General features: G+C 48.3%; 1 protein-coding gene and 1 pseudogene across 1 annotated transcript; both read right to left on the bottom strand.

Moving 5' to 3' along the window:
* Window positions 1–786: 786 nt before the first annotated feature.
* LOC101764278 lies at window positions 787–2,276 on the bottom strand (annotated as a pseudogene).
* A 9,311-nt stretch (window positions 2,277–11,587) lies between these two features.
* Window positions 11,588–13,469, bottom strand: LOC101762920 (hydroxycinnamoyltransferase 2). Its single transcript, XM_004976697.2, has 2 exons — window positions 12,956–13,469; window positions 11,588–12,790 (listed from the first exon to the last, which is right to left on the bottom strand). The coding sequence occupies exons 1-2, from the start codon at window positions 13,355–13,357 to the stop codon at window positions 11,858–11,860; spliced, it is 1,335 nt and encodes a 444-aa protein (XP_004976754.1). The 5' UTR covers window positions 13,358–13,469; the 3' UTR covers window positions 11,588–11,857.
* Window positions 13,470–16,214: the final 2,745 nt, after the last annotated feature.

Here is a 16,214-nt window from a genome sequence, read left to right as displayed (position 1 = left end):
TCACCGGTAGTGACTTTGTCAATCTCGAGGATTTGCCGGCTCAGTCTTTTCAAGGTGCTCATAAAGATAGGGTTGCGTACGTGTGTTCGTAGGAGCGAGTGTGCATACGTGTATGTGAGTGTCGCCATATTTTTTTTTTCCAAATGTTACGGTTGGCAGGTCGGGTCTCTTTCCTGGCCCTTGTTCTTTGCGCAGATTCGACTGGTCACTAAATTCTCCTGTAGCTGATAGCAGATGGAATGTTCTCCTGTAGTTAATAGTAACACTGTTTGTCACCGTTACACATTTCTCCACATAAGTTAGTTAAGCCCAACGGGCTTTATTACGACACTCCGTATTTATTTAAATATATGACACCATTAAATTTTTTTACTCGTTTGACATTTGACTATTCGTATTTTGTATTTTCTACAAATATTTGTATAAATAGATAAACCTACATGAAATTTAAAGTATTCTAGATGATAGACGCAATTGTACTCATTTTACTTTATTTAACTAATTTATTAAATAGATATTAATAAAGTTTGAGAGAAAAAAAATTAGCGGTATCATATATTTACGAACAGAGGTATGTAGTATTTTTTTTCTGAAAATACCAACGGTAAATTAGTTGATGGAACTGCAGAGTACTCCATGAACATCAACTCTATAAACAGGCAGGCATGCATGACATACATTAGCTTCGTTCACAAGTACACAACACTTACCATGTGATTATAATGCATGCATATGCGGTGTGCTTTCTTTTTGTGCTTTTGGTTTAGCTTATCGATAGCCATCGTATCACTGAAAGACGTAGCTGTTATCCAGCGCTCTGAACACGGTGGGCTCCTCCTCCATCACCTTCGCCAACTCCGGCGCCACGTGCACGTACACCACCCAGTCGCCGTCCCCGCGCGCGCTCGGCATCGGCATCACGTACCCGGTGCCGGCGGGCCACGGGAAGTGGTACGACGCGAACGCCGGGAGCCCCGTCCCGAAGTCCGCCTTGCCCACCGGAAAGCCCATCCCGGACGACACGATGCACGCCATCGCCTCGTTCCCGGCGGTGCCCCCCAGGTACGCCCTCGCCCCCGCCGGCTTGGGCCGCAGCGCCTCCACCCAGTCCACGAGGCCCCGGAAGTGATCGCCGGTGGCGGCCTCCGCCACCCACCGGTGCACGTCGTCCGCCACGTCGGCGAGGGCCATGCGGCGGAGCTCTTCGGAGCGATGACGCCGTAGGGGATGGTGAGCACGTTGCCGAAGTAGGCCTTCATCGCGCCGTCGGGGAACATGCGGGTGCGGCCGTCCACGACGACGCCCATGCAGCACTGGCTCTGGCGTGGGGACGCCGCCCTGGAGCAGAGCCGCCACAGGTGCGCCGTGAACGCCTCCAGCTTCGTCCGCCCCGGCCCCGCCGAGGCCTTCAGCGCGGCGATGTCCGCGGCGGCTATGCGGTAGATCCGGTTGACGGAGCCGGCGCCGGCGGCCGGAGGCGGCGGTGCGGCGCTGCGTGGGGAGAACAGGCGCTCAACGAGGGCCTCGGTGGACGGCGCGCGCGGCGGCGGATCGCGCGGGGCGACGAGGGAGCGGCGGAAGGACGGGGCCGGTGGCGGTGGCGCTGAGCTTCCACGGGCGGCCGCGGCCCACGCGACGAGGAACATGTTGAAGGAGTAGGCGTCGCAGACGCGGTGGCTGAAGGTGCAGCCGATGACGGCGCCGCCGCACCTGAACTTGGTCACCTGCGTGCATGTTCCCATGCAACGCAGTGGCACGGTCGTGTACACTTTAAGTCATGTCACGTCGTCATCCAATGCCAATGCAAAGTACTTTACTTGAAACGTGATAGAGAATGCCTTAGCCTGGCTGACCACCTTGGAGAGTCATACCTGAACTGCGATCACGCCGGCCTTCTTGGCGGGCATCAGCTTCTTAACGCCCTCGTCCACGAGGCCCAGCTGGAGCTCCCGCAGCGCGGCGCCGCCCGAGCTCGCCTCCGTGAAGTCCACGCCACGGCCGCTGCACAGGAGCTCCGGCTCGCCGTCGGCGTTGGCGACCACCTGCCCGGCCAGCGGGTAGTAGGCCACCAGCGTCTTGGCCAGCGCCTCCTTGAGCTCGGATGCGGTGGGCGCCGGGTGGGGGTAGCAGAGGAAGACGCTGACGTCGAGCGGCGGCAGGAGGAGGTCCAGGTTGGACAGCGGCAGGCGCGCCGGCGCCGGCGCCACCGTGACGGTCATCTCTTGGATGCCGTTCTCATCGGTGGCTCCGTTCACCATGTTGCCTTCGTTCACCATGGTGAATAATTTCAGTGAGCTATGTGCCCTTTTGCTTCTCCCTCTATTTATAGTTACAAGGCTTATTGTTTTGTTTCTTTAAGATAAGCCTTTAATCAACAGTTTGCTATTCATATTTTTCTGTCATATAAATTTTAATGTCATTAGATCTGTATTTAAAAAAACTTTCTTATGGTTGTAGTTTTGTATCACATAAAAAATAGCGGAATAATTATTGGTCAAAGGTTAATTAACAAACCGATCAAATTAAATGTGTCTTATTATGAAAGTCGAGTTTGTTGGTACTTATCGATATTCACCTCTTGTAAGCACCTTGTACTACAAATATGGCCCCAAGGTTTGTGCAAAGAATTTGACTAAAAAGATTTACACAAGTGATAAAAACTAAAATGAACTAGCACACACTAGTAGATCAAGCTACAACGAATGAGTATGCAATGGTGGACCAATTGCTTGTCTATCTGAAATTCTGAATTCGTTTTGATCAGATAAACCAAACACTCGAAACCACATGGACACATATGGTGCTGTTGCAAATTTAGGACTTTGGAGAAAGCTGAACGAAACCGAATACTACCACTTGTGCACGACAAATGTATAGTTACCTGTCACTACCGCAGCAACGACGCGAGCTATTTGATGGTTGGGACGCGTCCTAGAATTTTTGTTGGAGCCGGCAAAGCATCCAAGCAAAGACAACCAAAGAAAAATTTCACGGACAAACATGGAGGTTATGTAAAGGAATTGCATTACCTTTCCTTTTGCATGAGCGTGGACTTCACATGCACTACCCCAATCACCAGGGTCGTCAGACGCTCTACTACGAAATTATACCACAATCTTGCAATAAACAGCAGTTCATTACCAGAGTCTTATTTCTTCTTAATCTTTTAGATATTTGTAATTCCCTTATAAAATAGAGGTGGAGAGAATCTTTTATATATAGTACTGACCCTTTTTTTTACCAATGGGGTACGTTGGCGCGCACTGCCACTCAAAAGTAGTGTAATCGCAACTCGTTTTGCCTTGCAATACCGTAGCTTGCCGTGTAACAATATGATATCTAGACGACCAGCTCCATGCCCAACGTAATTATTCCTGAATTTTTTATCGTGTTGGCTTAGATATTTGGATTTTTTTTCACCTAGTTTGTGGGGTTGTGTTGCTTGCGCAACAGAGATTTGCGACGTTCCCTTTCAGTTTTGTTAATCCCATTTTGATTTCAGGAATCTATTTGCAACCCGATCTAGACCAATTGACGATGTTCACAAACCCGTTTGGTCAATCTCAAGTGGTAGGTACGGTGGTGTGTACATATTAACAGCGGGGTGCACATGGTGACTTTTAATCTCAAGATCTGTCAGTCCATTCTCTCAGGAGGTGCACATGGTGACTTTTAATCTCAAGATCTGTCAGTCCATTCTCTCAAACACACCCGTGCATATATATAGGATCAAGTATGCATTTATAAGGGTGAGTATGTATATATGTATATAAGTGTTATAGTATTTTGGAGGGAAAACGTTGTTTTCAAACCTTACAACTGCGCTCGTGTAGTGATCGAGGCAAAGGGGTTGAACTAATCCAAAGTGATTGAGGCTAATAATAATTCACCTAAAGCTCTAGCGATGTGACTGACGGCTAGCTTGAAGAGCTAGCCACAATCGACAGGCCATACGAACCACACGTTCACGCCTGACCGGCCGTTGCATGTACGAGCGTGTTTGGATGGCATCTAACATTGTCAGTTTGTTTTCTTGTCAAACTTTGTCTAAGAAGTACCCAACGATTTATAGTTACATCTCAAGCAAAGTTTAGCAAAGAGATAAATCGATGCATGGACACACGCGTACGTAGGATATATAGCTGGAAAAATATAACAAGTTAGTAAAACTAACCAAACATGAACCTGCTGGTGAACTTGGACTTTGAAACAGATGGGCCGTAAACGTTGTGGGTCGTCGCAACTGCATTCCAACCAAACTTGTGCGAGAAGCCGAGAAACTACTGAATACATGTCGTTGTTGTATCCCTGGTGCTGCAGTATCAGGCAGGGCGAGCCCTGCTAGTGACCGGTGCTCTCACGATGGTGCGGCGTCCGCTACGTTTGCTCATTCAGCCGTTTAGGACTGGGAAATAAAGCCTCACACCGCCGTCACAATCACAACTGATCACTCGCTCACACGTACTGAACTCCTGCTCTCACTATCACGTCGTCCTCGATCATCATCGCGAGCGCACAAAATATCACACGCGAACTGTCACAGGCAAACTTTAGGTGTGCACCAACAGATTTGAGGCTCACACATTCCGTCCAAACGTGAAAGACGACCGAAATGCCGATCGGGTGGGGATGGGAGCTGAAAAATTCTTCTTGCAAGAGCAAGACCGGGTGTTTGATTCCATGGAAAAGTTTAGTTTCTATCGCATCGAAATATTTAGATACTAATTAGGAGGACTAAACATGAGCTAATTATAAAACCAATTCCACAGATGGAGGCTAATTCGTGAGACGAATCTATTAAGCCTAATTAATTTATGATTAGCACACATAATTTTTGTAATTAGTCTATATTTAATACTCCTAATTAGTATCTAAATATTCGATATGACAGGGACTAAACTTTATTTGTGGAACCAAACACCCCGAGTCAGCCTCGCGGTCATCCATCCACTCATCAGGCTGGCAAGGGAAAGATAAACAGGCCAATGGGCAATGGCCTGGAATGAGTTTGGGCCTGAAAATGGCTACGCCCCGACTTTTTTTGTTTTTTTAACCCTTTTTGCGAAAGATTCTCACAAATACGCTCCTAGCAGAACCAATTCTAAAAATGGACCCTTAGGTTGGCGCCATCCACGCTGGCGCCAAGCTTACACGTCTCAACGCCAGCCACCCTGACGCCAAGGTCCATGCGCAGCTGCTGACGCGGATGCCGACATGGCGGGGGCTTGGCGCCATGGATCTTAGCGCTAAGCTTGGCGCCGTAGATCTTGGCGCCGAGCTATCTACCCCGAACTAAACAACTATAATTATTCCGAGGAATATGCAACAAACTAAGCTATGGTTCAACTAGTTAGGAGGTGAGCTTCTTATCCTGGAGACCTAAGTTCAAACCCCTGTGTTGAACCTTTTTTGATAAGAAGCGCCAAGGGTCCATTTTTGGAATTGGTTCCACCAGGGGTCTATTTGTGAGAATCTTTCGAAAAAGGGTTAAAAAATAAAAAAGTCGGGGCTACGCCCACCCAGATGGACGAATGGGTTTAGTGCTAACCTGATCTTTAATGAATTTTTCCAATGAAAAAAAGATTGTGGAATTTCCAGCTGATAAATAACCAGAGATGTTGATAAAATCTAGAAAAGCAGGATAAGTACAATACAAGGCATGGCCGAGTAGCTCTCGATGCCTGGATTGCTTACATCAGGAATAAGCTGTAGTTCTCTCCGCTCTCTTTGTAGGTTTCATGCTCATTATTCTCCCGAAATTTGTGCGGAAGGAACCCATTTGTGTACATACAAAGTCTATGCAAACTTCAATGCTTCTGTGCTTGGTGATGCGATGGACCCCTGTTGGGTGCATATAAACTTAATTTAATTTTGTTACCTTGATGGGTTTTCTGCTGTTCATGTTTCAAGGGCAGTTATCTGTGCAGCAAAGCAAGACCAAAATGTTTTTTGTTTTTACAATTCTTAATACCAACAATGTTTAAATCAAGAGGTTCTTCTAATACTGCCGCCATTGTATATACCATATATGATGTGTGTGTTCACGTGGACCACGCACGGTCTGCGGTTGGCACTTGGCAGGTCGGATCTCCGGGATGGACCCTTGTTTTTCTTTGCACAAATTCGACCGATCACCGCACCGTACCATGTGTTAATGTAGCTGCTGATCAGCTGGTGTATTTTCACATATTGAGCCATGTGCTATTTCCAACTCAGCACAGTCTACTACAATAGTTGCTCATGCGACTCAGATTTTATGCATGATACAGTCAACCATTATATTAGTAATTTAGGCTCCGTTCAGTATAGCTTCAGCTTCTTCCAAAACAGTTTTGGCTCTAACTCCTTTGGTGGAGTGGCTTCTCTGATGGAGCTGAAGCCATTTTGCAAAATGTTTGGTAAAACGACTTCTCAATGGCAATATAGGTAATTTTATGATCACTTAATACTTGGAAAGAGAGGAGAAGCCGGTGAAGCTACTTTTTTTGGCTCCTCCTGTTAGAACAGCAGATAGGTTCGGCTTATGTAAAACGTAATATGCATGGAGTGTATAACATGCATATGCGCCTGGGACTGGTATTCGTAGTCAGCTTGGACTCGGCATAGAGATAGAGATATATGTAATAGAGACCGAGTACCCTTGCTAATTACGATTGTAAACAACATGTACTCTTGAGGGGGATTATCCCTATATAAACACGGAACCGATGGCGAGCCGGGTAAGGTAGCCACGTTTACCAATCTACTATAATTCTTTCATGGTAATTAGAGCTATCTTCTTCCAATACATCTAATTGCTAGCCTCGATTATGGCGTCATCATTCGGCGCCCCCTCTGTTGCGCCCCTAGGGCCACAAGTTACCGAGAAGCTCACCCGGGACAACTATGTCCTTTGGAAGGCGCAAGTCCTTCCCCCCATTAGAGGCGCTTAGCTCATGGGGATCATTGATGGATCCTTCAAGTCGCCGTCAACGACCATAGAAGTTGTGAGGGACGACAAGATGAAAGAGATCCACGTCAATCCAGCATATTCAGCATGGCTTGCTCAAGACCAGCAGGTGCTTGCGTTCCTTTTTAATTCAGTTTCGAAAGATGTGTTGGGCCAAGTTGCGACGCTGGATTCTGCAGCTGCTGTTTGGGCGGCGCTAGAGACAATGTTCTCAGCGCAATCGCGTGCGAGAGTGACAAACCTACGCATGCAGATTTCTACTTTGAAGAAAGGAAGTATGAGTACATCTGAATACTTCAACAAGATGAAGGCTCTAGGTGATGAATTGGCAGCCGCTGGCAAGAAAATAGAAGATGATGAGATGGTCTCCTTCATACTCACCGGATTAGATGCGGACTATAATCCAATTGTGACTTCGGTTATGGGAAGGTTGGATCCAATTCCCTTGTCTGAATTATATGCCCAAGTAATGTCGTATGAAACAAGACTTGAGATGCTGCAAAACCAAGGTGGACAGTACCAATCTTCAGCAAACTTCTCTTCGTCCCGTGGTCGCGGTGGAGGCAGCAACTTTAATCGTGGTCGATCAGGAGGATTTCGTGGACGTGGAGGCCGAGGAGGTCGAGGTACTGGTGGACGACAAAATCAGTCCACCAACCTGAGGTTCGACGGGCAAGGTACCTCAAAGCCAAGGTGCCAAATCTGTGATAAACCAAACCATTCAGCTCTTGAGTGCTGGCACAGGTTTGAGGAGGATTTTCAGCCCAACGTGAGCAACAAAACAGCTGCCAATGCTACATACTATGGTGTTGATACAAATTGGTATGTGGACAGTGGATCAACTGATCATATTACTTCGGACCTCGACAAGATGACTGTTCGGGAGAAGTATGGCGGCCGTGATCAAGTTCACATTGCTAGTGGTTCAGGTATGAGCATTAGTAATATTGGTTATTCTATTTTGCAATCCCCAATTCGAAACCTCCTTCTAAAAGATGTCCTCCATGTCCCATCAGCTAACAAAAATCTTGCTTCTGTTCACCGTTTAGCTCGTGATAATGATGCTTATTTTGAATTTCATCCCACTTTTTTCCTTATTAAGGACCGGGCAACGAGGAGAATTCTACATCAAGAAGATGTGAGGGTGGTCTTTACCCTTTGGTGCCGAGCTCCCTAGATAATAGTTGGAGAAAACAATCTTTTGTAATAAGTAGGCCATCCATTAAGCAATGGCATAGTCGCCTAGGACATCCTGCTCTTCCCATTGTTACTCATGTCCTAAAAAATAATGATCTTCCCTTTATTAATGATGATAGTACCACATCCGTTTGTGATTCTTGTCAGCGTGCCAAGAGCCATCAACTTCCCTACTCCAAGTCTCAGAACATCTCTACCATTCCGCTTGCTCTAATTCACTCCGACGTCTGGGGTCTTGCACCTACATCTGTAGGGCGGTACAACTACTATGTGAACTTTATTGACGACTATAGCAAGTACACCTGGATATATCTTCTTCGACAAAAATCTGATGTCTTTGCTGTCTTTCGTGACTTCCAGCAACTCGTAGAAAGAAAGTTTAGCCGAAAGATTTTATCCATGTAAACTGATTGGGGTGGCGAGTATGAGAAGCTAAATACCTTCTTTAAACAGATAGGGATCTCTCATCGTGTCTCTTGCCCTCATGCTCATCAACAGAATGGCACGGCCGAGAGAAAGCATCGTCACATCGTCGACGTTGGCCTCGCTCTCCTCGCACAAGCCTCCATGCCATTAAAGTTTTGGGACGAAGCGTTCCTCACAGCCACACACCTCATCAATCTTCTGCCTAGCAAGGTCCTTAATCTTCACACCCCAACTGAGCTCCTCCTCCAAGAAGAACCTGACTATATGTCCTTGCGTATGTTTGGGTGTGCCTGCTGGCCCAATTTACGACCCTTCAACAATAAGAAGCTTTCCTTCTGTTCTACGCGATGTGCCTTCCTTGGTTATAGTCCCCTCCATAAAGGCTTCAAATGCTTAGACATCTCATCAGGGCGTGTGTATATCTCGCGCGATGTTAACTTTGACGAGGCCGTGTTTCCTTTTGAGATGCTACATGAGAATGCAGGAGCTCATCTTCGACAAGAAATTTTACTCCTTTCTGAAGATCTTTATGCCACCAATCCGGGGGGAGCAAATAGCAATGAACCAATAATTACTGATGACCATAACCTTGACATGCCTTCTAGTGATGTGATTGGTGTGCAGGATCACGAAGGAGCAATCGCCGGTGAAAACCCAACTCAAAACAGACAGCAGCAGCAAAATTCTCTGTTTCTGGATAGAGACACGGGCGCTGAAATCCAGGAGGATTTTCCAACAGCATCTGGCACGGAAGGCAATGCGGATTCGGCGGCGGCAACACCTGGCGACAGCAGCAGCGGTGCAGCGCCAGTGCCAGCTGGTAGCGCGCGGAGTCATCCCGCGTCACGACATGGGCGTGTCGAGCCCGGGCTGGCTGACGGGAGCGCGGGAGGCTCCACCTCCGTACGATCCTCCACGGCAGAACCTGGATCGCGTGCGGATGGCAACGTTGTGCCCGAACTTGCGACCTCAGCAGCTGCTCGCCCAAACATGAGATCACAAAGTGGGGTTTTTAAGCTAAAATTTTTCACAGATGGAACAATTCTATACTCCAGCTACTGTTCGACAGGGGAACCTGATAATCTTGCTGAAGCTCTGAGCAATCCAAAGTGGACTAATGCGATGGAAGAAGAGATAATGGCATTACACAAGAACAACACCTGGCATCTTGTTCCTCCAAGGCAAGACATAAATTTGATAGACTGCAAATGGGTGTATAAGTTAAAGAGGAAATCTGATGGGAGTATTGATCGCTACAAAGCTCGATTAGTCGCAAAAGGGTTTAAGCAAAGATATGGGATCGACTATGAAGACACTTTTAGTCCTGTGGTTAAAATTGCTACAATAAGATTGGTATTGTCTATTGCAGTATCAAGGGGCTGGTGCTTACGACAATTAGATATGAAGAACGCGTTTCTTCATGGTGTTCTGGAAGAAGAGGTTTACATGAAGCAACCACCAGGTTTCAAAGATCAGTCAAAGCCTAACTACATTTGCAAGCTGGACAAGGCACTGTATGGATTAAAACAAGCTCCGAGAGCTTGGTACTCAAGGTTGAGCACAAAGTTATGCGCGCTTGGATTTCGACCATCAAAATCAGATACGTCCCTCTTTATATACTCTAGTGGAAACATCACTATATACATGCTCATTTATGTGGATGATATAATTGTTACAAGTTCCTCTCCTCAAGCCGTGACTGATTTACTCAACAAACTTCGAGAAGAGTTTGCCCTGAAGGATCTAGGAGATCTGAATTACTTCCTTGGCATCGAAGTAAAAAAGGTGAATGGTGGTTTGCAGCTTTCGCAAGGGAAATATGCGTCCGATATTTTGACAAGGGTTGGCATGCTGAAGTGCAAAAGTGCACCTACTCCATTGTCTGCAACAGAAAAATTGTGAGGGGAAGATGGCATGCCATTGTCACTAGAAGATGGGACGCGGTACAGGAGCATAGTAGGAGCATTGCAATACCTGACTCTCACCCGGCCTGACCTCACATACTCAGTAAATAAAGTCTGTCAGTATCTACATGCTCCAACTACGGCTCACTGGAGTGCAGTAAAGAGGATCGTGCGATACACTCAAGGAACTATGGACGTTGGCTTAACTATTCGACCTTCCGATTCAACTCTGCTTAGTGCATTTTCGGATGCAGATTGGGCAGGCTCGATTGATGACAGAAGATCTACCGGTGGTTTTGCAATATTCCTTGGACCTAACATAATATCGTGGAGCGCTAGAAAGCAACCTACTGTGTCAAGATCAAGCACGGAAGCTGAATATAAGTCATTAGCGAATGCTACTGCTGAACTTATATGGGTGGAAGCGTTGTTGCAAGAACTAGGTGTGCGGATAGCTCAGATTCCGTGCTTATGGTGTGATAATCTTGGAGCCACTTATCTCTCAGCTAATCCAGTGTTTCATGCAAGGGCAAAACACATCGAGATTGATTTTCATTTTGTGAGAGAAAGGGTTACCAGGAAGCAGTTGCAGATTCGGTTCATTCCTTCTAGAGATCAAGTGGCAGATGGATTTACAAAGCCGTTGGCAACTCAGAAATTCATAGAGTTTCGAAACAATCTCAACCTGACAAGCAAGATCAGTTGAGATTGCGGGAGGCTGTTAGAACAGCAGATAGGTTCGGCTTATGTAAAACGTAATATGCATGGAGTGTATAACATGCATATGCGCCTGGGACTGGTATTCGTAGTCAGCTTGGACTCGGCATAGAGATAGAGATATATGTAATAGAGACCGAGTACCCTTGCTAATTACGATTGTAAACAACATGTACTCTTGAGGGGGATTATCCCTATATAAACACGGAACCGATGGCGAGCCGGGTAAGGTAGCCATGTTTACCAATCTACTATAATTCTTTCACCTCCTTCTCTAGTGTAAGCCATTTTGTGGCTTCTCCTCAGCTTCGATGATGGAGCCGTTTTGAAATTGCCCCTTTGGTAGAGTTTCACTAAAAACCGGTGAAGAAGCTAAGTTCTACCAAATAGGATCTGAGTAGAAACACCGCTCGTCACCATTACATATTTCCCCCACATATAATTTAGCTAGGCCCAACAGCCAACGATTATACATAGAGTGTACTATTATTATTTTTTTCAGAAACACAGTTACTACCAACGGGACAAATTGGTAGCACTGCAGAGTACTCCACGCACATCAACTCTAGACAGGCGTCGCAGGCATACATGACGACATAAATTAGCTTCACAAGTACTGTACACAGCGCTTACCACAACGCATGCACGTACATGAATACGCCCATCACTGAAACGCGTAGCTGTTCTCCAGGGCTCGGAACACGGTGGGCTCCTCCTCCATCACCTTGGCCAGCTCCGGCGCCACGTGCACGTACACCACCCAGTCGCCGTCGCCGCGCGCACTCGGCATCGGCATCACGTACCCAGCGCCGGCGGGCCACGGGAAGTGGTACGACGCGAACGCCGGGAGCCCCGTCCCGAAGTCCGCCTTCCCCACGGGGAAGCTCATCCCGGACGACACGATGCACGCCATCGCCTCGCTCCCGCCGGTGCCTCCCAGGTACGCCCTCGCCGCCGCCGGCTTGGGCCGCAGCGCCTCCACCCAGTCCACGAGGCCGCGGAAGTGATCGCCGGTGGCGGCCTCCACCACCCACCGGTGCACGTCGTCCGCCACGTCGGCGAGGGCCATGCGGCGGAGCTCTTCGGAGCCGATGACGCCGTAGGGGATGGTGAGCACGTTGCCGAAGTAGGCCTTCATCGCGCCGTCGGGGAACATGCGGGTGCGCCCATCCACGACGACGCCCATGCAGCACTGGCTCTGGCGCCGGGACGCCGCTCTGGAGCAGAGCCGCCACAGGTGCGCCGTGAACGCCTCCATTTTCGTGCGCCCGGGGCCCGCCGCGGCCTTCAGCACGGCGACGTCCGCGGCGGCTATGCGGTAGATCCGGTTGACGGAGCTCGCGGCGACAGGCGGCGGGGGAAGCGCAGCGCTCCGAGGGGAGAACAGGCGGTCGATGAGGGCCTCGGTGGACGGCGCGCGCGGCGGTGGGTCGCGCGGGGCGGCGAGGGAGCGGCGGAAGGACGGGGCAGGCGGTGCTGGGCCGCCGCGGGCGGCCGCGGCCCACGCGACGAGGAACATGTTGAAGGAGTAGGCGTCGCAGACGCGGTGGTCGAAGGTGCAGCCGACGACGGCGCCGCCGCACCTGAACTTGGTCACCTGCGTGCATGCATGCGCCATGCAAAGCAGTGGCACGGCGTTCATGTGAACGTTACGTCTTATAGAAAGTGTGGAGTACAGATTTCCACGTCATGTTATGTACGTGTCCTTCAAAGTTCAGACGCGAAATACGTGAAACGTCATCCTCGCGCATCATAAATATACCTTAACTGCCACGACACCGCCGGCCTTCTTGACGGGCACCAGCTTCTCGACGCTCTCGTCCACGGCGCCCAGCCGGATCTCCCGCAGGTCGACGCCGGCCGCGGTCGCCACCGTGAAGTCCACGCCGCGGCCGCTGCACAGGAGCTCCGGCTCGCCGTCGGCGTTCGCCACCACCTCCCCGGCCAGCGGGTAGTACGCCACCAGCGTCTTGGCCAGCGCCTCCTTGAGCGCCGCCGCGGTGGGCGCCGGGTGGAGGTAGCAGAAGAAGAGGCTGACGTCGAGCGGCGGCAGGAGGAGGTCAAGGTTGGACAGCGGCAGGCGGTGCCCCTGCACCGGCAACGCCGGCGCCACCGTGACGGTCACGTCGTGGCTGCCCTGCTCTTTGGTGGCTTCGTTCACCATGTAGCCTGGGTGACGCGCCCCTGTGCGTGTTGGCTAATGAGGCCTGAGAGTGAGGTGTTGAGGAAGTGTAGGACTTGGGTCTTCAGGTTTCTAAGGTGCCATGATGCAAGTATTTAAAGGGAAGGGGTTAGGTAAGCTAATTGAACTGCAAATTTACAATGTACTATATATCCAATGTCTTAGTTAATTGTCTAATCTATCCCTTGTTTAAAAAGTCTAGTTTTAGTTAGCTGTGTGCAATTCACTACCCTAATATATGTTGCATTCAGATTTTGCTGCATGTTTCTGCTGATGTGCAGGTTTGGTGGGTCATTCTTCTGTTACTGACAAGAATCAGAAATCGCGGACAGCTTGTCTAGCTTCATCTACATTTGGTTGGTTGTAAGATGATGTGCACCATTGATTCAGTTTGGTGCCTGTTGGCCTGACTTTGGGATTGTAGGCTTTGGACATGGATGCCAGTATGCCATTTTGAGAGTGAGTAATATAATCTTCACAGATGTTGATTAACAAATCAATTATGTTAGCCGTGTGCAATTCGCTACTTTGTTATATTTTGCATTCAGATTTTGCTGCATGTTAGTTGCTGGCTTGCTGCTGAATTGCTGATGTGCAGGTTTGGTACAGCTTGTCTAGCTGCATCTGCATTTGTTGGTTGTATTAGACGTACACCGTCGATTCAGTTTGGTGCCCGTTGGCCTGACTTTGGGTTTGCAGGCTTTGCACATGGACGCCATTTCTAGAGTGAATAATCTTCACAAATGTTGATAAAAAATAAATTATTAATCGCAGGCAGCTTTCATGATAAAATTAACGGTGAGGACTTATAAAAGTGACACTGTAATGCAATTATTTTCTTTTTGCGTTCAGCGAGAGCAACCCTTCTTGCGAGGAGTTGGAGACTGGAAGAAAAATTGTTTTTGGTTTTTTGCTATTGAATTTCATGCCTATATACTTGGAATCGTCAAGTTTCAAACACGGAATTATTAAAGACAGTGTTAATAGGAAATGTAGGCTCCCCAAGTTAGCATAAGCCATACTTGAAAGGGTCAGGTTTCAAACTCAATACTTCTATTTCTAGTAACATGTATGGATAATTGATGATTTATGCACCAACAAGTTCACAAACAGACTCACAATCGGTCAAGCTTTTGGGCTTGTTTAATTTGGTGCTACTGTATTAAGTTTCAATACCGATCAGCTCCGATCCAACCGAAAAGTCAAGACTATTTGTCAAGGTAATACATAGGACTTAGGAGCATACGCTCCAAAATTTGGCGTAAAGGTCATGCGGTTGGAAGAGCGAAAAAAATCCACAACCGACCATATCCTTCAAGTCGCACGTTGCTTTCTACCAAGTCGTTTTAACAAAGTTTTACACGCAAGAGAGATATCGGAGAGGGAGTTACGCCGCGACGATGGATCCACCACCAGTTCGTCCTGGAATCGATTGACAGTGCTCCGAACCGCATGCTGCCCGTTGCAACGGCGTTCAGGCCTCAGGAGTTGAGAGGCAGCTGAACTGAACCGAGCAACCACTCACACGTAGGTGCAAGAGCTAGTCGCGCTCACGTCTGGTTGCCTGTCACGAGCGCCCACGGCAAGCAGGAGCAGGTAAGATAGCTACTCAAGTGAGCGATATGGAGTCCAGGCTCGCCAATCAAGCTCCCAGAAGGTTTCTTATTCCTATTACACCTATGGTCTATGGATATGCTTTGTTTTGTTGTGAATATATTACTCTAGACTCGTATTTCTTATTGTTTATGTTACATATTCTCCAATCTCCAACTTAATAGATATATATCTATAATCCATGCTAATCATTTGTTTAGATCTAAAAAATTTACAAAATCATATATTTTTGTCCAGATTCTATAAGTTTTTGACAAAATTTCAGTGAAACTTCGGTAATTTCGGTGGAGAATGAAAACAACTCCGAAACCAAAGGGGTGCTTAGTTCCCCGCCTTGGCTTGCCAAGCCTAAAGTTTGGCACCATCACATAAGCCTGGTAGGTGCTTGGTTGGTTACTACTACGGCACGCCACGCGATTTTAACTACCGTTCATTTCTTCGCCACAAGCGTGGCGCTGAATTTCGGGAACCAAGCATGCCCAAAATACAAAACCCCTGCTGCATACCATGGCGACCTTGAAGGCCACTATAAATAAATGGCACGTTCCGTTTAAGGACTTGTTTGTAAAATTACCGTTCTTTTCCAAACAAGCCCTAAAACGGCACGCCCACACCGTACCTGACCGTCGCGAGAACGATCCCACGCCGCGTCCTCCTCTGCCCCCGTGGTCTCGTCGGCGTATGTAGCATACCCTACGTGAAAACCTTTCGTGATCCTGATCGCCTACGACAGATTAAAAGGGGGACGTGGCGTGCGCCGACGGCGACGAAGACGGGTAGCCAGAAAGGTAAAAGTATATGACCAAACGGCGATCCATTTGGACTTTTGGAGAGGGTGATGAGAACCGAGAAGACCTTGCGAGCCAGTTGGAGCCAACTGCGTGCGACATGTACCAAACGAACCAAATTAAAGCTAGTAAGCTACCATCACCAGTGCCTGTAACGTCGCAACCCGTCGAAAGAAATCAGAAGTAATTTAGCCACCATTTCTCCCACGCGCTCGAGCACGACGGCACGGCGAGAGGGCCGGGTCAGGTCAGATCACGGGGAAAGGTGGCCTCGGACGCTTTAAGAATTCGGATCAAGGACAGGTAGCTGGGTTGACCCCATTGCTTCGCCAGGTGAAAGAGGAACGCAGTCCACAGGGACAGCCACCTACTCACTAGACACCATCGAGCTAGCACTCGTCAAACCAATGCTAACAATTAAGCTTCCGTCGTCTCTG

The sequence above is a fragment of the Setaria italica genome, chromosome VII (genome assembly GCF_000263155.2).
Source record: "Setaria italica strain Yugu1 chromosome VII, Setaria_italica_v2.0, whole genome shotgun sequence".
Classification (NCBI taxonomy): Eukaryota; Viridiplantae; Streptophyta; class Magnoliopsida; order Poales; family Poaceae; genus Setaria; species Setaria italica.
Note: the sequence above shows the minus strand (reverse complement) of the source record. Positions and strands in the feature narration are given on the sequence as shown.